General features: G+C 37.4%; 1 protein-coding gene across 1 annotated transcript in view; it reads right to left on the bottom strand.

The window, feature by feature from the left end:
• Nucleotides 1–26,483, bottom strand: part of LOC149836592 (putative serine/threonine-protein kinase SIS8) — an 81,055-nt gene that overhangs the window by 26,485 nt on the left and 28,087 nt on the right. Inside the window, exons 6-11 of the mRNA XM_090005466.1 lie at nucleotides 15,464–15,577; nucleotides 15,185–15,274; nucleotides 12,437–12,526; nucleotides 10,669–10,755; nucleotides 9,164–9,284; nucleotides 7,562–7,844 (exon numbers count right to left, since the gene is read on the bottom strand). Coding sequence (XP_089861592.1) covers nucleotides 7,562–7,844; nucleotides 9,164–9,284; nucleotides 10,669–10,755; nucleotides 12,437–12,526; nucleotides 15,185–15,274; nucleotides 15,464–15,577 — 785 coding nt within the window. The remainder of the gene's footprint in view (nucleotides 1–7,561; nucleotides 7,845–9,163; nucleotides 9,285–10,668; nucleotides 10,756–12,436; nucleotides 12,527–15,184; nucleotides 15,275–15,463; nucleotides 15,578–26,483) is intronic.

Below are 26,483 nucleotides of genomic sequence, written 5' to 3'. Positions count from 1 at the left end.
AGAAATATGGGTCCTACAGAAAGAGAACCAAAACCGCCCAATTCTCATCCAGTGATAAGGATAAAGGTTGAACATTCTCCTTGATATCACACACACACACACACACACACACACGAGCAAAAAGATAGTTTCAACTTTTAAAACTCAGGGACTATGTACATCATTATGCATTCACATGAATGTGATTCTAGGTTTTGTATTAAACAAAATATTATTTTTCTTGTTTGGAATGACCAAAATTCCAATAAAAAATGAAAATTTATAAGAAATACATGGAAGAACAACATTGCCTCTATGGGTTACTTCCATCCATATCAAATTATTCCTTCTTGAGGCTTTGATCTTTTCTCATGGATAGGAAAATAAAGGACTTGAGCAGTCCAATTCATCTCCCAAATCAGTGACAATTAAAGAGAAAACCTGAAGCAGGAATGTACATGAGAATGCCTAAAGGCCTTATGCAGAGAAAACTTTTAAGAAAATATGCGACAAAACAAGTTTCAGATAAAGAACCAGATTGACAAATACAATCTTCTAGATTGTTGATGGCCAAAACAAGTTAGTAAGTTTCATGGAGGGATCCAAGTACAAAGGGGAAAAGAAAAATGCACACGTCCCTTTGATGTGTCAGTGAACAAGGAAAAAAAAACTTTTTCTCCACACATCTCCACTTGGCAGACCTTTTTCATGCCGAAATTCTAAAAACATCAGCCACACATATTTTCTGGTGTTGGAGTGATGGAGATTAGATACCCGCACAAAAGAAAAGAAATCAGAAAAGTGGCTTTGCTTCCATCTGGGAGCACGAGAAAAAAAGATGGAACTTCTGGACTTATAAACTATCAACTGTGGATCTTGCGTTCTCTCATACTTACCAACATGGCATGATGGATTGTAGGAAAAGTGATTGCAAGCTTACAAAATGCTCTAGCTAATCAGACTTCGAGTCAAAGGATCATGGTCAGACAATCGATAGACAGAGGTCACTCTATATTACTCGGCTTAGTCCACCTTGACTTAAGTAGATCATCCCTAACTCTCTGGCTTACTTCCAAAACAGAATCCAGGTAACCATGACAGAAGGAAATCAGCTGTACCAACATGCATGTCCTTCATACACCTAAAAATCCACTATTTTCATAGAAGAACAAAGCATGCAATTGCATAAGCAGCTGTATAAACTCCTAGTCACCCAGAAAACTGCATTTCGTTTTGTTCAAGAGATGGTAAATTGCAGGCAAAAACTTCAAGTCATCACCAACTTCCACCAGAAAGCTGGAATCCTCAAAATCATTTTCTGGTCTCCAAGCCTAACAAATAGAAAGAAAGATAAAGAGGATTGTAGTTCATCTTGCTTTGCCATCAATGCATGTGCATATCATACAGGATAATCATGACAAGGATATTCTATACTATAAAAGGTCGTTAGTTGAGGATCATGGGTCACCAAGTGGCAAAAGACCCACCTACAATGGAATGAATCATTTACCTAAGGGGCCTATGGCAAGCACACTCATATCCTAAGTTTGAGTACCATCAGCAAGACTAAGTAGCAAGCAGGGGTGGGTAATAGGAGACCCTTGGATATCAACCTCGCTTGGATGGCGATGTTGGCGTGGAAGCTAGCTACTACCACATCTCTCTGGAGCAAGTTTTTCACTGCTAAGTACCCATTTAGGAAGTTTATTTGGCTCTTCAAGAAGGTTAACTGGGGCTCCTGGAGTTAGAAAGGAATTATTCGGGTTGTGCATGTGTAAGAGCCACACGCAGGGTGGAGTCGAGAGCCAGATTTTGGTTTGGTCGCATCATATATGTGTTAAAATACATGTACCATATATATATATATATATATATATATATATATATATATAAAATTTCCCTTAATTCCTTGTAATGCCCACTAGGGGCAATTCAGTCTTTTCCATTCCATGTAAAATATGCATCCAATAGGGTTATTTTTTAGTTTCTATATTATTTTATTTAAATATGTAAAAGGGGCACTCATTAGAGCTGTTGGGGGGCTCCCAACGACTCTATGAGAGCCCCCTTGGGTCCCATTTTGTGTATAAATATGGGGACTTTGCCCCATCTCTATTCAATGCCTTTTCAATCATTTCAATAATATATTTCTTATTATTTTTAAGTTTTGTCATCTTCTTTGTGTGTGTTTGGTGTTTGCCCTTTGTGGGTATTGTATCTTGTCCATTAGAGACATTGTGCTTATGTAATTGTTTCCTATTGTAGTCACTTTGTGACATTGTTTTTTGGCAATTGCATTTCATTAGATGGTATCAGAGCTCCTAAGTGTTCGAACACTCTTGGGACTTCTTTCTTTTGTTTTTAGTGTGATTAAGCTCCACACTCTTGTTCTTCTTCAACTCTTCCGCAATGGCCAACAAAGATGCAAAGATTGACCTCTCGTTCAAATTGAATGTGATCAACTATAGAATGTGGGTGGCCACTATGAAAAACAACCTCAAAGGCAAGAAACTTTGAAGATATGCATGCGACATTGTTCCGGAACCACAATTAAAGATCACTAAAAAGAAAGGGAACGGAGAAAAAGCTTTGAGTGATGAAGAAAAACCCAAAGCTATTGAAGAATACCAATCCAAAGTTGAAGATTGGGAAAGTGAGCATGCCAAAATATTAGCATGGTTCATGAATAAAGTGGAGCTCGAGATTTGTGCTAATCTAGCCAAATTTAAGAAGGCAAATGAAGCATGATTCTAAGGTATGTATACTCAAAAAGATCTTGCTAGGCATTTCTTTTTATAAGAAAAGGTAAGAAGAACCAAGCAAGGAGACATTAGTATTAGAGACTATTATAATAATCTATCTCCTCTGGGATGAGCTTGTTCTCCTTGAACCTCAATAAAAAAGAAGTGTTATTGCAACGAGGCAAGAACAAATGGAGCGAGAAAGATTTTTTAAATTTATTCATGAGCTTCATCCGAAATTTGAACAAAGAAGATCCCTTATTCATAGGGCTTCTACTCCTAATGAATTTCTTGCTAATTTATGCCAAGAAAAAACTCGTTTGACTCTTAAAAAAGACTCTGGCGAGGTATACGCGGTATTTAAACCGAGAAATAACATGAGGACAATAAACCTCCTCACTTTTGAAAAAATAACAATGGAGAAAGAAAAATAGTTTATTAGTAATGAACCAAGACATCTTAGACCCAATTGTCCTAAGCTTTAAAAGGTAGCTTTTGTTGAAAATAGTTCAAGCAATTCAAGTGAAGAATCAAGAAGAGATAGAGATATAAAAGACTCCATTGCTCAACTTATGGAAACTCTCCAATAATTCATGAGAAACAACTCTTCCACACCTTCCACATCCGGTGTCGTGGTCTCATCAACTCCTGATATGTCCTCTTAGATACTTGATTCGGGTGTCTCTTTTCATATGACTCCAAATGCATCTATTTTATCCAAAGAAAACCTTCATTCTTTTAAATTATTTGTTTCTACGATCGATGGAACATCATTAGATGTTAAAGGAATGGGAAACCTTAAAAAAGAATTAAGCAAAGACAAAATCTTATGTTCCAAAAATTAAAATTATTCCAAAACTTAACTTAAATTGTTTCTCCTTTTTTAAAATAACGGATTTTGGATGTAGTATCTTTTGTTCACCTATCAATTGCTATGTGCAGAATCTCCGGTACGGAAAGCGGATTGGGCAAAGCCATAGAAGAGGAAACTTATATGATATGGATTTTTTGTCTTTATCATCCAAATCATTTTGTTATCATGTCCAATCTAAAGTTGTTGATTGGCACAAAAGGTTTGGTCATCCTAATGTCTCTAAGTTATTTTTTCCCTTTTTTAAAGAAAATTTGTAATGAAAAACAATTTGCATACAATGATTGTATTCTTAGAAAAATGTATTTTATTCATTATCCACATAGCAACTTTATTTCTAAGAGATCATTTGAATTAGTACATTCGGATGTATGAGGACTGACACTTGTTATGTCTAAAGGAGGATATTCATATTATGTTGTCTTTATTGATGATTTCACTAGATATACTTGGGTTTACTTTATTAAAAACAAATCCGATGTTTTTTTTATTTTCAAAGAATTGCATATCCTTATTCAAAATCAATTTCAAAACAATATAGCAATTTTTAGATCCGAATCTCGAGGAGAATATATGTCAAATGAATTTCAAAACTACCTTAAACAAAACGGCATTATTCATTAAAGATCTTGTCCTAAAATTCCCCAAAAAAATGGCATTCCTGAAAGAAAACATAGGCATCTTACAGAAACAATAAGAACTCTTCTTATTTCTAAAAATGTTCCAAAAAACTTTTGGGCCTAAACCGCTCCTTCCGTAATTTATCTTATAAATAGGATGTCATCCCCATCCTTAAAAAATGTTTTCCCTTTTCAAAAGTCGTTTAAAATACCTCTGAATTTCAAAATATTAAGATTTTTTTATTGTAAATGTTTTTTCTTTTTCAAGGACCAGATAAACTTTCACCAAAAAGCTCATGAAAGTGCTTTTATTGCCTATGGTGAAAATCAAAAGGGATATAGGTGTTATGATGTTAAAAATAAAAAACTTTATATTTCAAGAAATGTGACTTTTCTTAAAGAACAAAATGGATTTGAATCTTAAAAACCCAAGGAAGATGTTGATTATTCTTTTATCTTTGACTTATTACCTAGAAATGAGTCTAAAGATTCTAATGATACTATTTATGCTGACAATTCTCATCAAAATGATGATTTGCTTCACCAAAATGATAATTCTCCTAATGAGAATCCCAATGCTATCCATGTGTATACTCGACGAGAGAAATGAACATCAAAATGCTTTTGACATGTACTCACAAAACATTTCCTTAGAAGACCAAGTAGAATAATATCTACCTATCTGATCTAGGAGTAGTAGACCTCCTCAAAGATTTGTCATATGATTCTTTTTTCCTAAATTATAGAACTTGTCTAATGATGATCCTCTCTTATCATGGGACTTCCAATTTTAAAGAAGCCAAGCAACATCCATATTGAATTGATGCTATGAAACTTGAATTAGAAACACTCAACAAAGCTAACACTTGGACAATTATAAGTCTCCCCTTAGGAAAAAAAGCTAATGGATGTAGATGGATTTATAAAGTCAAATGAAGGGTTATTAAAAAGTTACAAAACTAAGTTAGTTGCTAAAGGATATGCACAAGAATATAAAATTGATTATAAGAAAACCTTTGCTCTTGTTGATAGGATGACTAGTGTAAGAACTTTAATAGCCTTAGTATCTATTAAACAATGATCTATCTACCAATTAGACGTCAAAAATGTTTTTTTAAATGAGGACCTTCGTGAAGAAGTCTACATGAATCCTCCACTGGGTCTGAGATTGGGAAAGGAAAAATTTTTGAACTTAATAAAGCTCTTTATGGTCTTAAACAAGCTCAAAAAGCTTGTTATGATCGTTTTAGTAAAGTTGTTCTTGATAGTGGTTTTACTTGTTATACTAATATTGTTTTTTGTTAAGAATGCAAGTAATCACATAACTATTTTATTGTTATATGTTGATGATATGATCACTGGTAATGATAAAAAGGGCATTGAATTTATTAAAAATGTTCTTAAAAGCAATTTCGATGTTTGACCTTAGATTTATAAGATATTTTTTAAGGATTGAAGTTTCATATTCACCTCGAGGATATTAATTGTCCGAAATGAAGCTTGCATCAAATATTATTGCTAAGTCTGTCTTGATTGACAAAAAGAAAGTGGAGACTCCAAAAGTAATCAATGCTAAAATGAGAGTCAATGATGAACCTCCTTTAGAAGATCACACTCCTTATCGTCAATTAATCAGATCTCTAACATATTTATTTATTACCACACCAGACATTGCTCATGTTGTACACAGTGCGAGTCAGTTCCAAAATGTTTCTACTACTATTCGCACGGCAATTGTCAAGCGAATTATCAGATATCTGAAGAAAACTATAACAAAAGGGCTATTTTTATCTTCTTCATCTCGAAATTTAATTGTTTATACTGAGTCTGATTAGGGTGGAAACCCCAATGATCGTATTTCTACCACAGGTTATTGTATTTTTCTTGCAAAAACATTAATTTTTTAGAGATGGAAGAAGCAACAGAAGGTTTCTCTATCTTTCATAGAAGTCAAGTATAGGGCAATGGCCACCACTACAACTGAACTTGTTTGGAGTCTGGTCAAAGATATGGGAGTTATCATCTCTATTCTTTCGAAGCTATGCTACAACAACAAAAGTGTAATCTACATTACTAGCAATCATACATTTCATAAACCGACAAAGCACATTTAGATGGATTGTCATTATATTCCAGATGAGTTTTTATGAGGCACTATTGAACTTTCATACGTCACCTCAGAGTACCAGCTTGCAAATTTCTTAACCAAAGCTTTACCAACCCCTAGGCTCTTCCTTCTTCTAAGCAAACTTTTGGTGATCTCACCGTAAGTTTGAGGGAGGGTGTTTATATATATATATATATATATATATATATATATATATATATATATATATATATATATATATATATATATATATATATATATTATTTTCCTTAATCCCTTGTAATGCCCACTAAGGGCAATTTAGTCTTTTCCTTTCCGTGAAAAATATGTGTTCAATAGGGTTATTTTATAGTTTTTTTTTATTGTTTTTTTTTTATTATTTCATTTAAATATGTAAAAGGGGGCATCATTAGTGTCGTTGGGATACCCCCCAACGGTCACAAATGTGACCATTGGGGGGCTCCCAACAACTCTATGGGAGTAAATATGGGGTCTTTGCCCCATCTCTCTTCAATGCTTTTTCAAGCATTTCAATAATATATTTTTTATTATTTTTAAGTTCTCTCATCTTCCTTGTGTGTGTTTGGTGTTTGCCCTTTGTCGCATATTGTATCTTGTCCATTAGATACATTGTGATTATGTGATTGTGCCTTCTTGTAGTCACTTTGTGACATTGTTTTTTGGCACTTGCATTTCATTACGATATGCTATGGTAAAATAGGTTGTGGTTTGCAGATCACAGCCAAAATCAGAGAACACCATCCAATGTTTCTATGTTATTAGTTGTAGTTAATCATGCCAAGATATTATGGAGAACAATCAGTTATTTAACCATAAAACTTTGTGTATTTAATGAAACAAATTGCACAAGATTTTCTAACCAGAAAACTGATTAGATCACACTGTATAGACATGCTAGTACAGTACTGAAATGTCTTGCATGCTGACATTAACATATTTCATATTTCTGACAGGATGAAAGTAAAAATAAGTTTAAAGATCCTGGTATATAATTCTTATTCATATAGTACATCTTTCTCTGAGGAAACAGGTGGTATAAAAAATGCACAATAACGTTCAGTAAGTTGAGCAGTCATTCAGGGAAACCATAAAATGTTCATCTGTAGTCATGACACCAATATTGGATGTATTTGTTGCATTCTCAGCATTTCATGATACATCCACAACAAGTCTCAGATGTCTAACTGCTGAAAAGAACTGCAAGTTTAGCAATAGCACATACCGATTCCAACACGTGTACCAACAGTCAGTTCTGAGAAATCAATATTCCATTCTTGGAAAGGCAACAAAGGCTTGTTCAGGAAGGATGAAGATTGCAATACTCTGTTCCAAGTGGATACCATATCAAATTCTGAGGGCACTCCTCTCACTGAAGCTTGACTTCTAAATTCGTGAGGGGATGAAGGTAATGAGACAGCTTTCTGTGAAGAACTGATTTGGTTCCTAGAGAAAGCACTACTTTCTCCAGTAACTGAATCATGGTTATCCGGATGGAAGCTTGCAACCTGAACTAGCAAGAAACTGATTAGGAAACAAATACTGATTGAACTGATCAAAGAAACAGGAAAAAAACAAAGCAAGCTATAAGGATAAGAAAAGTTGAAGTGATCATTAGAAGGTTGTTCGCATTGCACTAAGCTTTTCCAAGTGCTGCAATCTATGTCACAATGACTTGTGGACATGAAGACACAGAATTCGAGTTTTTCTTCAAAATTAAAAAAAAAATGGAAACAAGGACCATACATGCCAGTGTCATACATGGTGTGTTAAAAAAAATGGAAAAAATGGCTGCATGTCCCTGGTGACACGTGCTGCATTTTCCGTGTCCTATATTATATTTCCAATATATAATATATATTTTAGATATATAATATATATATTTTCAGTATATATTTAGCCGTGTCCCCACCCAAACCCATTTTTTTGTTATTGCCTTGTTGTACCCTCAGTACCCGTACTCATACCCGCACCCGTACCCAGGTGACAGATATCAACAGATTCTCCTTATATAGTTTAAGTAACACGATGGCATCAGTCACTGAGACGTTGGAGGGCACACTATGTCACCTGGTTAAGGGTGCAGGTACAGGTACGGAGGGTACGACATGGCAATTCCAAAAAAAAGTGGGTACGGAGACATGACTATATATATATATATGTTAAATATCACATAAATTCAAAATAAAATGAATATAATCTAAATATATATGCCATATCTAAAATATATATTATATACTGAAAATATAAAGTTATAAACTGAAAATATAATTATAAATTATAAATTGAATACAAACTTGTATGTACAGAGGGTAAAATGGTGTGTCCAGGTGTTGATGTGTGTCGACAAGGGGACACATGTGTTGACACAGGTACGGAGGGAAAAATGGAGTGTCTGTGTGACATGGAGGGTACACCATACTTGGATAGTGTTACAAGAAAGACATGGGGAGAGTTCCTTTCAGATAAATGGTTTCACTAATTAGCAAAGAGTACAAGAGTGCCTTGAACAGTATAAAGGTGCACAAAGCAGGAAAAAGATCAAAATATCCACCAGAATAGAAACATATACAAAAGCCAAGTGCATAACCATTTAAGAACGATTATACATCTAGTTGCCTTTGAGAAGGGCGTGCAGGCAGAAAACAAAACAAATGAATCATGACTGGTAATAATTGCTATATGCATCTTGTGGTCCCTCAAATGAAATTTTGAACAACTAAACCATAGGGAAGGGTTAATAGTTACACTAGAAATAGCAAATTAGAGAAGCATGCAACATAAGATGGTACATAGTTCAAGAATTCAAGTAGTAATGGATACATACACTTCTGGGTCGGTTGATACCAGTGTTCTTTCTGTCTATAAGATGCCTAATCGGTTCCTCAACTGTTTGTTCCTTCAAAAGGCGATTTTGCTTGAGTGTTTCATTCATTGCCCGCACAGCCCTAAAGAGCAATTCAAGAACAAAATAACACTTTACAATAGGTGAAGACATATTACAGGAACAACAAAACTTTAACACATGCTAGTCTTTACATGTCTTCATCCAGGCTATTAGTATCATGGGCACCTAAGAATCCGTGCTTCATATCAAACAGCTGAGAGGACACAACAGGCAATACTCTCACCTCATCCATGTAGACATTTTGTTCACTGTCATTTATGATAGTAATCCACACTGATTCCAGAATTTTTCCTTGCCTTTCTTTGTGCAGAGAGGAATTAGTTCTTTTTGCATGTCCAAAATACTACTTGCAAAGTTAAACTTCAGTATCCGTTTTCTTCGAATAAGTTTATATTAAAAAAGAAAAAGAAGTTTTATTACAGATTTTGAACTATATGAATGATTTTCCTGTTGAAGAGTAAGATGGAATGTATAATATGTATTTCTATCTTTAGTGCTTCACATACTCAAATGTACATAGAATTATTAATAGGGGCACTTTTGTATTTTCTCAGCAGGTTAGAGGTCAACAGATTTTGTCTGGTAGTGTAACCAAAGGGATCACCCCCTTGTAAGATGTATACTCTCTCATTTTTTAGACTGAATGAAGCAAGTCTTTTTCTTCTTCCTTTGTTATTGCCTCTTCTTCTTCCATGTGTTATATCTTATCTTATAACTCAGAATATGGTTACATCTTTTGAAAGATATAGTTTGTTATTTTTGAAATCAAAACATCTATAGCCTTTTTTTATTTTCCCCGTAGCCTAAAAAGACACATTCAATCGCCTTTGGGGATAACTTATCTCTCTTATGTAAGAGGACAAAGCAGTTACAACCAAAGATGCAAAGGCGATTGAAGTCAAGAGAAAATTTGAAAAGTTTTCATATGGAGAGACATTCTTTAGTTTAGAAGAAGGCATTCTATTGATTAAATATGTTGAGGTTAAGACGGCTTCGGCTCAAAAAAAAAATTGGAATATTTTTAGAGATAATCAATGTTCTAGCGGTTTCGATAATATGCTTATATTTTCTTTCTGCCAGTCTATTTTGATGTGGAGTTCTAGGGCACGATTTTTTATGACAAATTCCATTTTAGAGAAAAGAAAACCCACAATTGGCTGAACTCTCTCTCTCTCTCTCTCTCTCTCTCCGGATTCAGGATTGGCACCAGATTTTCATAATATAGAGCACACTTATATAGTAGCTGAGGTAATGAAAAAGACTGCAATACTATGGTCCAATAACCCAAAAAACGAATATCAGCATATGGGAAAATTAAGAATTTGAAATAACAAGACATGGAAAATATAAACATGAGTACAGAGATTGAATGAAAAAAAAATACAACCATTAAAGTTACAAAGAGATCAAATGTGGAAAATAACCTGACAATGTCATCACTGATCTCTGGGGTAATGCTAATGCTTCTTCTTCTTATTCTACGAGGCTCTGATGTTGATGCACCATCCGATCTGTCAAAATGTTGAAGAAAAAATAGTCAATTTCTTTGTAAGATAGCTAACATGAATCAATAACAATTTTCGGCACAGTTAGGTTATATTGACACGACCAAATAAGTAACTCAAAAACCTAATTATCAACTATGTATTCACATGCTTGCAGCAATAATTAACTCATTGCAGTCCAATATTTAACTATGAATATAACTTTGTAATAGATGGATAAAATCATAAAACAGCATGCCTATACGAGTAGAGCATGGGAACCTAAACCCAAGTTACGCTATCGAGTACATCTCAAACCTGTAAATATATGTGCAGCTACCTACAATAGTCGTGCACATATTTATAGCCTGTTATATGACTATAGCCTGCATGTGTGTCCCAGTCACAAATACCACAGTATCAGCAATTTCTCAGAAAAATCTCAAAAAAAAAAATGAATTTTACAAAGTTAAAGAAAAACAAAATAAATTCCATTACCTATTTTCTGCAACAATACTGAAAAGTTGAAAACAAAGAAAAAGAAATTTTTAAATTGAATGATAAAACAAATATCATGATATTTTCCTATTTTGTTGTGACTATTTTGAAATATTTTAAAAAATATCATCAAAATCTCATTTCATAAGATATCACACAAAAATATCCTTATTTTGAAACAATCAATGATATTTATCTTACATTGGAGCATTCTGTATACTTCCATAAACAGCAAGATGTGTAGATACATACACATATATACATGTGTGCATGTGCACGTCTTTGAAGTCATATGTATGATCATATTTTTTTAGTATACATGCAACATGGTGCTGCACTGTATGAATCTAATCGCATTTATTTACTATAAGCTGCACAGCATAAGCATCTCTTTCCTTCCCTTTCTGCTTCTGTGCAGCTCTAGAGTAACCTTAAGTTGACCACAGTTGATGAAGAGTAGCTTCTAATTAAATTGTATTCATAATATTATGACAAACATGTGGATTCACGTATTCAGGAAACAGACAGAGAAAAATAAATATCAACTAGATGCTGTAAATCTGAATGAGGGAAGCAAAGAAAAAGATAAGATGAATAAACAGCAATTCCTTTTGAAACAAACCATATCAGAACTGCACTCTTGGAAGTAGAATAATAATAATTTAAAACTTTAATCCAAAGTTCAATAAAATACCACAAAGGTGCCTATGCAATTAAGACCGTGAAAAAGAAACAATAAGAACCTTTTTTGCAACTACCAAAAGGGAGTGCGTACACATAATGATGAGTAGTAAGCAACTAATCCATTAGGAGGCAAAAGCCATGAATATGCCCGTGCAACATGCAATCTCCCTCTCTGTGTATTAAAATCTCAACCCAACAAGCAATTATGCCATGATCAGGAGAAACACATTTTTTAGATGTGATGTTTCTAAACAAGCATCCTTTATATCAAGAAATATAACATCCTTCAAGCTTATGAGTAATTTTTTTCTCAGAATAACTCAATTTACATGCCCACTTTCACCACCAAATGTTGACAGCTATTGAGCCACTATAGAATGCACAGCTTAAAAGTTGAAACATAGTTTGGCCTATCAAAAAGGGAATGTTTTCTCAAAGTGAATACACAATTATTTATGAACACACAATATTGGGTGACACTGCTCAAGTAATTGAAAATTAGATAATTATCAGTATATTTAATCACCTTGATGTAGTGAGAATATCTTCTCCAAATGTCTGCCTATTTCCACCAAGCATAGACCGACCACGTGAACGAAATAAAGGATGCTCTGGGCTGCAAGAGTTATGAGCAGCACTTCATAAATAAAATGAAAGTAATGATCCAAAAGGCATGTGTACATATGTGTGTGGATGTCTATAGACTCTATACACACATGCATACATACATACCTATGTCACATGGGTGCGGGTGCGGGTGCGGGTGCGGGTGCGACACGGGTGCGGCGCAATTTCAAAAATTTTGGACACGGGGACTCGGCTATATATATATATATATATATATATATATATATATAAAAGACTCGGTCAAAGTTGTGCCCATTAGGGGACAGGTGATGAGTTGTGAAGGCATTCTGTACACTTTCTTCATACAGGAATAATTCACTTTTGGGCACTTTCTTCATACACTGTAATAATTCACTTTCTTCATACAGGAAAAAACCACAAAAACTTGAGTTGTGCCCATTCTGTACTTAAAACTTGAAAGTGTACAGGTTTTTTAGTTGTGATGGGTTTTTTTCCTTACATCTGTAGCTCAGAAAATTTTAAAAAAATAAAAATAAAAAAAAAAAATTTCCAAAAAATGGACCAAAATGACCCTGGGTGCGTTGACCACACCCAGGGTCGGGTTGACCGAGTCCGAGCCGCACCCGTGTCGGTGCGTGTCGACGCGGGTGCGGCGACCTTGGAGCCGAGTCCGTGTGACATAGATACATACATATATATATATAGAGAGAGAGAGAAGGGAAGCTCATTATAGATATAATAAGGTATACTTGGAACTTAGTGTCAAAGCATAATAAAAAACAGTAGGTCGGTAGCACTACAAAAATCTGACACCCAAGAAAATCAAAACTTAACAAGCATGATGGTGTCTGCTTATGCATAAGACAAGACACAAAAAAATAATGTCAAGGACAATAATTTCTTATTGGGAAAATTCCATTTAGGGACCAACCCTTTTCCCCTAATTCCAAACATGGGCCAAACTTTCCCTGGAAACTGCCAAACAAGGGCCTGCATTTAATATTGTCCTTTAACTCAGGCTATATCACAAGCCAAATTACAACAGTGTCCTTCAACATTAAGAGTTCAAACTGTTTACTTTTTCTCTTTTATGAGGATGAATGAGTAGTTGTCAATTTTCAAGGGACAATACAAGAAACCAAAAAGGGAATCACGTTTTCCAAGATGATAGATGTTGACCTGAGGTCCCTATTTAACTTTTTTCAAGAAAAGTTTGGCTTCCATATTTGAAATTCCAGAAAAGTGTGGCTCATATCTGGAATTAGGGGCAAAAGGTTGGCCCCTAAATGGAATTTTTCCTTTCTTATTTCAGCCAATTTAAACTAAACCTTCAAAGATTCGGTGGACACACTATTCTTGTGTAATTCCATATTCAGAATAGTATAAAACGAGGCACAACATGGGAGTATACTTTGTCACTAGCTAGTACTGTCAGATTTCCAGCCCTTACACCACTTATTATTTGCAACACCATCCTTCGAAGCTCTAACTAAAGAAAAGCAGAAGCAGGTAGAATTATGACTCGTTACTTGATTAAAATCTGATGCAGATTTACTCCATTATAACTATTTCTATAGTTCCTCGATAACCAAGTTAGCATCATGATGGAAATTTCATCTTCCATAGGGGGCAAGGAGGAGCGCTTAGGAATGCTTTCTCTCCATTGTAATCGCAGTCAAAGGGGTTCTTCAATGTAAGAGATTAGTGGGATTGAGGGTTTTGTGTCTTCCTTAATAGAAGTTTCTTTTTGGGTTTTTGACATTTTTTGTTGTTTTGTTTTAATTATTATTTGAATTGTAATTTGTGGTTTGCATTTGTATTATAGTTTTTGTTAATTGTTTTCCAGCTATATTATCTGCTTCAACACAAAGAGACAAGCTGGACTTTCTAATATAAATTATTTTATTTTGTTAATTGTCGCTAATTATATATTCTCACGCACCTTTCACATGTGACACGAAAACATCTCTAAATACTCTTTCATACAAAAAATCTTTCATAGTATTTGACTCTCCTATTAGAAGTCATTTTGACATGAACATGTCTGAAACAAATGCCTCATATAGAGTAACACATTGAACTTGAGAGAAAGATCCAGCAGGAAATTCAGGGTTAGTAGCACATCAATGTGGCTATATAAACAACTAATGTTGCACCACATTTTGCATTTTGCATTTTACTTTGTCAAATTAAAGTTTTACAACCATTCTAATTGGCAAAATAAAGAGTTTTAGCACTTATTTATACTTCTCCTTTCTAGAAATATTTGGCAAAATAAAGAGGGTTTTAGCATCTAATTCTTTTCTAAGTTTGAAAAGGAAACTTCAAACTTCTGTAGAAGAGGGATTATCTGCTCAATCTTCAATCCCGCACACCATTTATATTACATTAGTTTTGTAATATCATATTTCAACATAAATTCTACTTTTCCTTAATATTCATGTAAAACTTTTTTGTAGATTAGCACGTGCTATACTAGTTTAACTTTCATTTCTCACTTAAAAATATATATGTTTATAGCAAAAAAAGGAGCTGCAGAAACTGTTGAGTAATTTTTTTAGTTTTTCAGAGTATACAATAGACTTATTGGAACTCACTTAGCACTTGACAAATGACTATCCTATCTAACACTGCATATCCATTTTAAACATAAATCCAAGTATTATAGATCTCTAAGAACAACAACCTGGAACTAGCTGTGCGTTGTTCAGCAATGACTTTCCTGCGGCTGCGGCGCCAAAAAGCATTTGCAATGTTTGGTTCACTATGTGACACACTGTTCAAATGGAAAACCTTAATGAGATCATACCATAGAAAATGCACACATAAGCTGAACTTATGGAAGTGCTCCAAGGAATCATACTATAGAAATACCATAACACAAACAAATGGAAAAGCAGCACAAGAATCAGGAAAAATTAAGTTTACACAATAACACAATGTATGAATTTAGAACATGTACTACCTCAATTTACTATCAATTGCAGCCATTGGACGCAGTTGAGTACCAGATGCACTTGGCATGCCTTCCAACCTTTTCTGACCAAAACCATGAGGGCTATTATCATCTTGATCTCCTCTGCATCATTATATATTAAGTTAGATGAAAATAAGTAGGACATTTTTTAAGCATCTTATGTTGTTATCACAAAGAAAAGCACTAACATCTCTACAAATCCACAACAGCTTACAGACCCAAAATGAGAGGGCCTTAGTAGAAAATCAAAATGAAGGCAGAAGAAACTCTTCCCATATAAAAAGCATTATAAGGAATGCAGTTGCACCACCGAACCAAATGTTCAACAGAAATATCTGAGGCTATAAGCACAGTTGGAAAGCCTATAGTTGAAAGCAAATCCAGGTCCAGAAATCATTTATTTCTTACGTCCTTCTTTCCATTTGTTCCTTTGAGCCTTCTACTAAGTAAGCTCAGGAATTACTCCCAGTGGAATTTGAACCTAAGAGTTCTCAACTGAGATAATGACATACAATCAGTCCGTTTCATCCAAGCATGATCTTGGTATAACAAACAAACATTAACAGAACTCATGGAACACCTAGTGTGGCAGGTCAAATAAATGACAAAGTCATAGGTTATGGATCATGGACTAATAAGCACCAAATACACTGGTCCAATGACTTCAAATCTATGTCACATGGGTGCGGCGCAATTTTAAAATTTTTGGACACGGGCTGTGTGTATATATATATATAGATATATATATATATATTCAGTGTGTGCATATATCTATATAAATTTTGGACACGGGGACTCGGCTCGTGACTCTTCCGAGATGTCTCAGATCCTAAACTAACAGAGTTAAAATAGTAGTATAACGGGGTTAGAACCAAACTCGGCTGAGTTTATCACTGACTCGGCCGAGTCTTAGCTACCATGGGAATAAAACATCATCAAGGTATTAATTAAAAGCATTAACTAAAAGCATGTTCTGGTAAATGCATTAAACATCTTTTGCAGTTTTGCTAAAATTCATAACATTAATTAAAAGCATTAAAAGCTTTTAATTTTTCAAAGCTAGATTTGAAAAAGAGAGAGAGAGAGAGAGATCTCGGTGGATGAGAAAGTGTTGCTACTCGTGGATGAGAATTTATTAGCTTTTATAAGAGAGAGAACTGGGTGGATGAAAAGTGTTGGTACTCGTGGATGAGAATTTATTAGCTTTTAAGATTGAGAGAGAGAATTAAATGATAATATTTAAGAATAATTTTTTCTCTGGGGCTTATGTTTGAGACTCATGCTATATATATATAAATCATTTTTTTGCCCTAAAAATGGATATTTTTGAACTCAGTCAACATTGACCGAGTCCAAAACAAGGACAGACTCGGCCTCGACTCATTGACCGAGTCCAGGCCGTGTCCGAGGCCGCACCCGTGTCGGGGCGTGTCGACTCGGGTGCGGCGCCTCCCTAGCCGAGTCCGTGTGACATAGCTTCAAATATGGCCTCCTTCACACGATTTGAGGTCGGTTTACATGAATCCATGCTCGGATGATTGATTTATCCACAGCGATTGTCGGTTTCACATTAAATTGATAAGAACTCCCAATCGGCTAGCCCCAAATGGTGAAATTCCTTCTCGAACTCAAACACAAACACTTTTTTTTAGTTTTTCTAATATGATGGAATAGGAACCATGCTCTGATACTAGAAATGGTAGTTGATCATGGAGGAGATGGGTTGAATGGAGGAGAATTGGAGAGATGGGAAGGTGGAGATGGGAGAAATGGAAGAGATGAAGGGGAATTCTCACTAAGAAAGGACCCTAATGAGCCAATCTCAAGCCCATAGAAGGCAAGAGCCAATCCACACTACAAAGAAAGAGGCCAAAAGAGAGTAATTCTCATTAGAAAGTACGATAATGATCAAGGAAAAACCCAAGAATGGGTATATATAGACCCCATGCAGCCTAATATACTAGATTACCCCTCACTAGTCCCAAGTAACCTCATACACCCTTCATGGATCTATGGATCCTTGGATCCAAAGACAAGATGTGAAAGGCTATACAAGACCCATCCCATACAAGAGACTAAACAAAATGGTATGCTATCAAAATCTCGATATACAAAAAATAAAATGAAAACAAAAAGAGAACAAAAAATTTGGACAAGCTTCCCTCCTTTCCTATCTTCTTTCCTTCCTCTCCTCCTTCCATCTTTCCTTCCTTCTTCTTTCCTTCCTTTCCTCCCTCCTTTCCTTCCTTCCTTATTATCTTCTTCCCTCCTTCCTTCCTATTGGGACATGAGGTTTCGAGTGTGGATCCAGATCTAAGTTGACGTCTTTGGATCTTTGGGTTTTATTTGTAACAGTTTATAACTTTCCATTATTGCCCCTTTTATGTATGTTATTGTGTAGATTAAATAAGGGTATTACTGTAATATTCCATAATTAATGATATAAGGAGACCCACGAGTTGACCTACCAAGGATAGGTGTGGAAATCAATTTGCTGCAGCTCCTATTCAATTCTCTCATTGTCCTTCCTGCTCTCGGTGACTCGATCTGATTTTACACTTCTTCTTTCCTTCCTTCCTTCTTTCCTTCCTTCTCTCATTTCCTTCTTCCCTCTTCCTTCATTCTTCCTTCCTTCTTTCATTCCTTTCTTCCTTCTTTCCTTGCTTCATTTTTCCTTCTTTCCTCCTTTTATGTTCCTTTTTCACTTAATGCAAGGCCAGAAAAGACACCTATATATTGCAATATATATATCCAATATTTTCAAAATATCACTATTTTCCTTTAGAAAAGGTTTTTGAATTTACAGTGATAATATTGCAATATTTTGACAATATTGCAGATATCTATGTATGATATAAAATATATATATATATATATATGAGGCAAAGAGAGAAAGAGAAAAGTAATTAAGTAAAAAATAAAAGAACTCTTTCGGAAAAAAAATAACGCAACATTCTTGATTCTCTTTCCCTTGTATGTGGCCCCACGCAATTTAATATACATCAAAATTGTGAAAGAAAAGGAGAGTTATTTCTTAAATGAGAGTGAATAGGGCTCGGTTGTGGTAACAGCGAGAGAATCTTTTTGCCACCTAGCTTGACTCCATCAAATAAAATTGAGAGAGAGAGACCTTTCTGTATCATAAAGAGACATGCCAACTCATTTTTGTGGGGTTGGAACCCAATAAAATATATGGAGAGAAAATAGGGCTTAAACAAGGTTGACACAAATTGTTCGACGTCAGACAATTCGTGTTTAAGACACTTAAAAGTCTCAGACACGTGACACCAAGTGTCCATTTTTTCTTGGACACTTATATGCTAAAAGATAAAGCGTCTAGGAGTGTCGATGATGGTGTCTAAGTGTCCAAGTGTGAGACACTGACACATTGGCCCTCCAACAATGTCAAGGTAACATAGATTGTGATATTTTTATATTCTCAATATTTAAAACATGATTTCTTATTGTATCTGAATATTTTCAAAATATCATCCACATGTGTGCTAATGATTAAAATAAAGAAACAAACAAAACTAGTCATGTCTAAAAAGAAACAAATAGATTGAAAATCTCCTAAAATTGTATATGTACAAGGTATTTGATAATGTTAAAATGCCAATATCAGCAGTCCATACTTATGACACCATTTTAGTGCCAAGTCAGATACCAGAATATCCTCCAGCCACAAGCTGGTGAAGTTGATTTAATGGCTAACATTCCATTAAATAATTTACCTTTGACCAAAAAGCCATAGATGTAAAAAAAAACTTTACAAAAAAATATCTTGCAGTCACTGGAAAGTCTTGCCTTTGCAAAAGGAAATGCAACAAAATAGAAATAAAAGGAATATATAGCTGCCCCAAGGGGGTTGGCATAGTGGGTGGGGCCTCGGCCACTAGACGAGTGGTCAAGGTTCGATTCCCATGGGCGTCTCTCCTCCACACAAGCTGACACCCAGCATAGGCCCCGGGGCTATGTCACATGGGTGCGGGTGCGGGGGTGCGGCACTTTCAAAAGCTTGGGTGCAGGGGTGCAGAAAATATATATATATATATATATATATATATATATATATATATATATATATATATATATATATATAAAGTCCAAAAGTTGGACATAAATGACCCTGGGTGTGTTGACCGCACCCAGTTGGCCGAGTCCCTGTGACATAGCCCCGGGGGCAGGGGTCATAGACTCAATTTTATGCCACCGACACGACGACCATAGGTATGGCAGGCTGAGCCAGTGCGACCAGGTCTTTGTGATGGGTACGGTTTCTTCAGATTATAAATAAATAAATAAATAAACAGAATATATAGCTCTTGTAGGAACAATATATAAAAAAAAGACACCCTTATCATAAACAACTATAGAATCCATTCCTACTTTTTTAAAATATTGAGCTTGCAAAAGAAAATGCAGCACCCGGTGGGCAGAGGAGTACTCATGGATTTTACAATGTGGACACAAACTCAGGTCCACAGTCAACGTGACACCTCTCACCCCATAACAGGACGTCCAATCCATAGTGGTGGTTTCTCCATGTCAAATAAAAAATAAAAAGGAAATGCAGCGAAATAGAAATAAAAGGAACATGTAGCTCTTGTAGGAACAGTATGTAAAAAATAAGCATGTTTATTATGCAACTAAAGAATATGTTCCGACTCCATAACAAATACCCATTTATTTGCTTTGAATATTTTTTAAGTAGCCACATCCTTGGTGATTCCACCCCCAACTACTAAGGTTCGTAGCGAGGCGCTCCACCAAAAACCGAGGCAGGCGTAAGCCTCGAGGCGTAAAGCCTAAGCCTCAAAAAAAAATTGAAAACTTAAAAACTATTATAAAAAATATCTAAAAATACAAATAAATAAAGAAATGCTTTATTGATTAAATAACAATTAATAAGAAATAGAAAATCTCAAATAAGTACTAAAAAACATGAGATTAACATATAAAAGCAACTAAAAACTGATTACGTAACTGGAAAATATATGAGAATAACCAAAAAAAGTTAAAATATACTAATAAACTGATTACATAACTGAAATAACTAGAAAATATATGAGATTAACCAACAAAAGTTAAAATATATGAGATTATTCTAAAAAATATGAGATTAACATATAAAAGTAACTAAAAAACTGATTACATAACTAGAAAATATATGAGCTTAATCAACAAAAGTTAAAATATATTAAGAAACTGATGAGTTGTGGAGCCTGATTTAGAGTTTTTGCCCTTACAGAGGTGTGTGGGGGGAGGGGGGGGGCAAATTTTTTTCTTGGGCTTATGTTTGGGACCCGGTTTCTTATGGATCAGACCCGATTTGTTTAGGTTTAGGGTTGTCGCCCTTGCCTAACAAAAACTAATTACATAACTGAAATAACTGAAAAATATATGAGATTAACCAACAAAAGTTAAGATATACTAAAAAATTGATACTCATTTACAATAAAACAACATAGAAAGACAAACGCTTCTCTATTAATTATTTTATTTCGCAATGACAGGAAAATGAGAAACTATCCTCAGTGGTAAGATGAAGAGCACTCGTGCAGCTTTATACTGCAGACAATGACTCAGGTCAAAGCTATAGCAGCAGCGTCTCCATGGCTAATTAAGAAAAAAAAGAGATTTAAAAGGACAAAAACTGGTTTGGTTTGGAGCTCTTGTGCAAATGTCCCAACAAGGTCCCCTTCAGGCTCAAAACTTAATTCAAGAACTTTACCTTTCAAGTTCAATCAATCAAGTTGATTCAGGCAAGCACCTTTCACCTAGGAGTGTCAATGGTTTGGGTTTGATGATAAATAAAAAGGTTAAAAAAGAATTCGGGTCAGACCCGAAGGGTCCAATTAATATATGATATGGTTTGTGAACTTTCATACCATACATGGGCCAGACCCAAGTTCCAACTGAGATCCTCAAATTTCAATGTAAAATGGATGAAAAATATAAATTTACCAAAACAAGGTGAGGCGTGTACGCCTTGCCCTGAGGCGTGCGCCTCAAGGCTTTTGCACCTTATGTCTGCGCCTCAAGGCACAAAGTCCCTCGCCTTGAGGTGAGGCGCGCTTTTAATAACACTGGTTCAGACTTTGCTTGAAGAAACAAAGGCAACCTGGTACACATAAGAAATCTCTCATGATTCTAGAAAAGACCACTAGTCCTACAATTTGCAGATCTTCAGGGGGTGTTTGATCCTACGGACAGCACTGTCCATAGGACACAAAACGCGTGGAGCCCATGCCTGCACAAACAAGCAACGCACGGATGGGGAGGACAACACATCCTACGCATCCATTTGGGGCATGTTTTGCTGTCGCAAAGTGTTCTCCCCGCCCCCCTGAAACAGGGGAGGACAGGACGGGATATGACAACTAAAAAAAATGTGCCCCTTCTGTCCTTTTCCAGCGATGTCTGCTAACAGGACAGGATATGGTGTAACGCCCAAAGCTTTGAAATCATACAATTATCAGAGTCTAAATAGTACTTAAGCGAAAAAATGATATTTTTAAAACAACAAGTCGATGGACCTTGAGCGCATTACAGCGTAAACTTTCCTTTACCGAATTCCGCACAACTATTGAAATCAAATGGTTTTAAAATGCAATTTCAATGATTGAGAATTTGTTTGTTGAAACCAAAAAGAAGTTTACTAAAATAGTTTTAGTAACTCAAGGTTTAATAAAAAGAGAAATTTTGAAATACATTTTATACCAAATTTACCAATATGTCCTCAGAAGCAAAACGTCAGGGAAAGAGTTCTATCTTGATCTCATCGTGCCATCGCAGAGTGTATCACCTATACATCACATGCCCATAAAATGGGTCAGTTTCACTAAAAACTGGTAGGTGCACATACAGGACGATATAGAACATAGTTAAGCAAAATAATTTAATATGTCAAGTAGACAGGCAATTATCTAACAATTTAATTTCAACAGATTCATGGAGTAACTATCATGAGCAAAATGCAAAAACTATTGCAAGCATTTCACTGGCACAAGTAGGCTAATTATTATAAGCAAAGCACTGCATAAGCAAGCAAAATACGATGCTACATCAACCACACACACAATTTCATAAGTATTGAAACTCGTTGCATGCTACAGCTTTCATACGTGCATAACTCAACAAATTCTGTGATCGGATTTAAATTATGTTTCGATATTAATTGGCCAAGTGGGACACACAAAGCACGACTTTAGAAACAGCCTAGACAGATCCGGGGGTTTATTATGCTATGTATTTTAAGATAACCCGGATAGCTGACTGAGTCTGCACCTAAGGGGACGGTCAGTGACCAAGAGAGAAATCCCCAAAGCAGTATAAACAATGCATGCATCCCGAACATGGAGAGCTACCACCTAGGATAATTATGGTAGTCCCTTTCCCCTAACTCCGATGACTGGGGAAGCCGAGTCTTTTGCTCGTAACGGCCATTAATGGCATGTCCATCGAAGTTTTTGCACCTTCCCGCCCTCTCTCCTAAAAGGAGTCAGCGGTTCGAATGAGTACATCAAGAATAGTTAACTGAAGACCCATTCTACATACTCTGGTCTTTCGACCCAACTCGAGTATCTTGCCGGTGAAGGCGGAAATCATCACTTATTTAGGTGATCTCAGCATTCTGTTTTTTGCACTCATCGAGGTTGCCACAACCTACTCATCCAAGCATCGCAACGTAAGAAGACGTACTTGTCAAAAAGTACGATCGTACTTGTCAAAAGTATGACTACGATGAAAGGGATGTGGTTTCACCACAGAAAACCCAATAGATATTATTTGCATAAGAAGTAACACAACACAATTTGGCAAGATAAGTCTTGAGTTCATTTCAACAATATTTTGCTTATTTCATGATACAAGGTCGTCTCGGATCTCTCGTTCGATCAACAAAGTACTTAACATATTGTGCATGTCTAAAAGTACGCTACACTGAAAAATGGAGGTGCATAGGCTTCTCAAAAGGAACACCCAACACACAACTTCATAACGATCCAAAGAATATAGGAGTGTTCATTTGGCACGATTCATCCTTAAAAGCCACAATGCCACATTGAGTCATTCAGACAAGGCACATCACTATTAATCTTGCATCCAAAATTTATCTTAGTATCGACATGCGACATTAGATTGATAAATGAAGAATGGGTCATTCAACAGAACCCCACTCATTCATAGGCTCATGCCCCTGATCGGGGTTATTTAAATTGAGTCGCAACTTGAATCAAGGTTATAAAACATTTCTCCCAAGTGTGTAGACTTGGGAGGGCCCAAATGTGACTTCGCAATCCTGCGAGACTTAAAACTTAACTTTGCAAAAGCTGTGCAATTTGAAGAGCACTGGGTTGGCAGAAGGAAACTCGCTTTTAAAGAACTGCAATGCACAAGCACAACTTCTAGTGTTTTGAAAACAAGTGATATCAGGATAGGCATCAGACTACATTTATGTAAGTACATATTTACCATGAATGTGAGCATATGCAGGTTATAACATGACAACAAGCAACTCTCGACTTGTGATGCCGCACATCGAGGGAAAAGCACATAAATAATACACGAGGTACAAAAACCATACCTTGACCACTTAGATAGGCAAACACATAAGGTCATAAGTAATACACGAGACACGAAGTCGTACCTCACTCAAAGGAAACGTGCAGGCAAAAATGGATGCAAGTAAACAAGGGCATAAGTATTTCAAGAAATAGGAAACCACACCTCAACTCATAAGCAACTATGCAAAATAATGATCGAAGAATGAAATTGTACATCGACCCATAGGAACGTACAGGCAAGTATATATGCAAGCAATTAAGGGCATAAGTATTGCAAAAAGTACGAAACCACCTTCAACCACATAAGCAAATACGCAAATTAATACTCAAAGAGTAAAATCATACATCGACTCATAAATATGCAGACAAGAACATATGCAAAGCAGAAGCAATATAAATCTAAGCATATCTAGCATGGGCATCTTAATTATTTCAACTTAAATAGGTTCATTTATTGCCCCTTGTGCGACTTTACCCTACCTCGGGATGTCGTGCAGTTGCGTGCGTCTACGAGTGTAGATGATACGAGGCTCAGGCCGCGGAGCCAGAGCGGGGTTCGATACGAAGTCTGCAAAAGTATGAGTATTCAGCACTACATTATTTATCATGCGAAGAAAAGAAGTCAAGTCTGTCGATCGAAAAAGAGAGAGGCAGCAGGGGTGTGCCCCTGTTGGCCGAAAACAGAAAAGCGACAGGGGGCGAGCCCCTGCCGGCCGACAATAGCGGGGCGACAGGGGATGAGCCCCTGTCGAAAACAGCGAGGCGGCAGGGGGCCAACCCCTGCCGACAGCAACAAGGCGGCAGGGGGCCTGCCCCTGCCGACAGCAACGAGACGACAAGGGGGGGCAGCCCCTGCCGACGGCATCGAAGCGGCAGGGGGGCCAGCCGCTGCCGACGGCATCGAAGCGGCAGGGGGGGCAGCCCCTACCGACAGCACGAGATGGCAGGGGGCCAGCCCCTGCCAACAGCATCGAAGCGGCAAGGGGGCCAGCCCCTGCCGACAGCACGAGACGGCAGGGGACCAGCCCCTGCTGGCAGCATCGATGCAGCAGGGGGGCAGCCCCTACCGACAACAATGAAGCGGCAGGGGCTGAGCCCCTGCCAACAGCCAAGAGACGACAGGGCTAGCCCCTGCCGACAGCAACAAGGAGGCAGGGGCCAACCCCTGCCGAGAGGCGGCAGGGGGCCAACCCCTGCCGAGAGACGGCAGGGGGCCAACCCCTGCCGACAGAGAGAGGGAGAGAGCTCGGGACAGGGGGACAAGCCCCTACGTGCCGAGAATCAAGGGGCACCAGGGGGATATCCCCTGCCCTCCCAGAAGCCAAGAGGCGACGGGGGGGGCGAGCCCCTGCCAGCCCAGCAAAACAAAGGGCGACAGGGGCATTGCCCCTGCCAGCCGAGACAAGAAGGCGGCAGGGGCACTACTGCTGCGCGCCAAAACCCTAGAGGCAGCAGGGCGAGCCCCTGCCTGCCGGGAAACAGGAAGCGGCAGGGGCATTGCCCCTGCCTACCGGTGATCGAGAGGCGGCAGGGGGACTAACCCCTGCCAAAGAGAGAGACCAGAGCGGCAGGAACCACCAACCTCCTGCCGACCCCTTCGCAGGCCACAGAGGAGAGGGGGGGCGCGGCAGGGGTCGTGCGCCGCCTGTCGGCCTCCCGGCGAGGTGAAAGAGAAAGGGGGGGAAAGAGAGAGGAGGAGAGGCATACCTGGGAGGCGGTGGTCGGCGTCGGTGTGGGTTGCAGCGACGGTGCTGGTGGCGAGCGCAGCAAAGAAGGTGGGTCGTCGTGAGGGGATCGAAGGGCTGCGAAAGGGAGGTGTGCCTCCCCTCGCCCTCCTACCCAGGTCTTAAAGGCACAGGTGGGGGCGATGAATGGGGAAACCCCAATGGGTTTCCCCTTATCTCCTCGAAATCGCAGGTGGAGGGGGGGGGGGGGTGTTGCGGCGCTCGGGAAGAGGATTTCCTGAGTCGGGTTACTAAAACCCTAATGAAAAGGGGCCCGGGTCGGGTTCGGACCCAGCCCGGGTCCAATACAATTTTTTTTTAAAGAAACGTGGGTTTTACATATGGTGTCCTTGTCCTCCCCTATCCGCGAATCAAACACCTCATCAAGGTGCCTTCACTGCCTTTTATTCCCCAGTTCATGAACAACATGAATCAGATGTCTGTATCCCTTATCTTAACAAATTAGGAGCTAAGAAATAAACAGTCAACCACATATCAAAGTGAAAACGTTCTTATCAAATCTTGCCATTCTGAATCAGCTGATTTTAGCTAATGCAAATTTGCTTTTGCCAGACTAATCCCTTGATGAAGTGATAACAAGTGCACACCATGTACATCCTGTGTATCAGAGATAAAAATATAGCAAAACATGGAATAGACTTTCTCCAAGCTTCGTGAGTCAGCAGGTCTGGCTTCCCTTTATCAATTCCTGGGTAA

The sequence above is a fragment of the Nuphar pumila genome, chromosome 5, assembly GCF_984573655.1.
Source record: "Nuphar pumila chromosome 5, dmNupPumi1.hap1.1, whole genome shotgun sequence".
Classification (NCBI taxonomy): Eukaryota; Viridiplantae; Streptophyta; class Magnoliopsida; order Nymphaeales; family Nymphaeaceae; genus Nuphar; species Nuphar pumila.
This window is presented reverse-complemented; position numbering and strand designations above follow the sequence as displayed.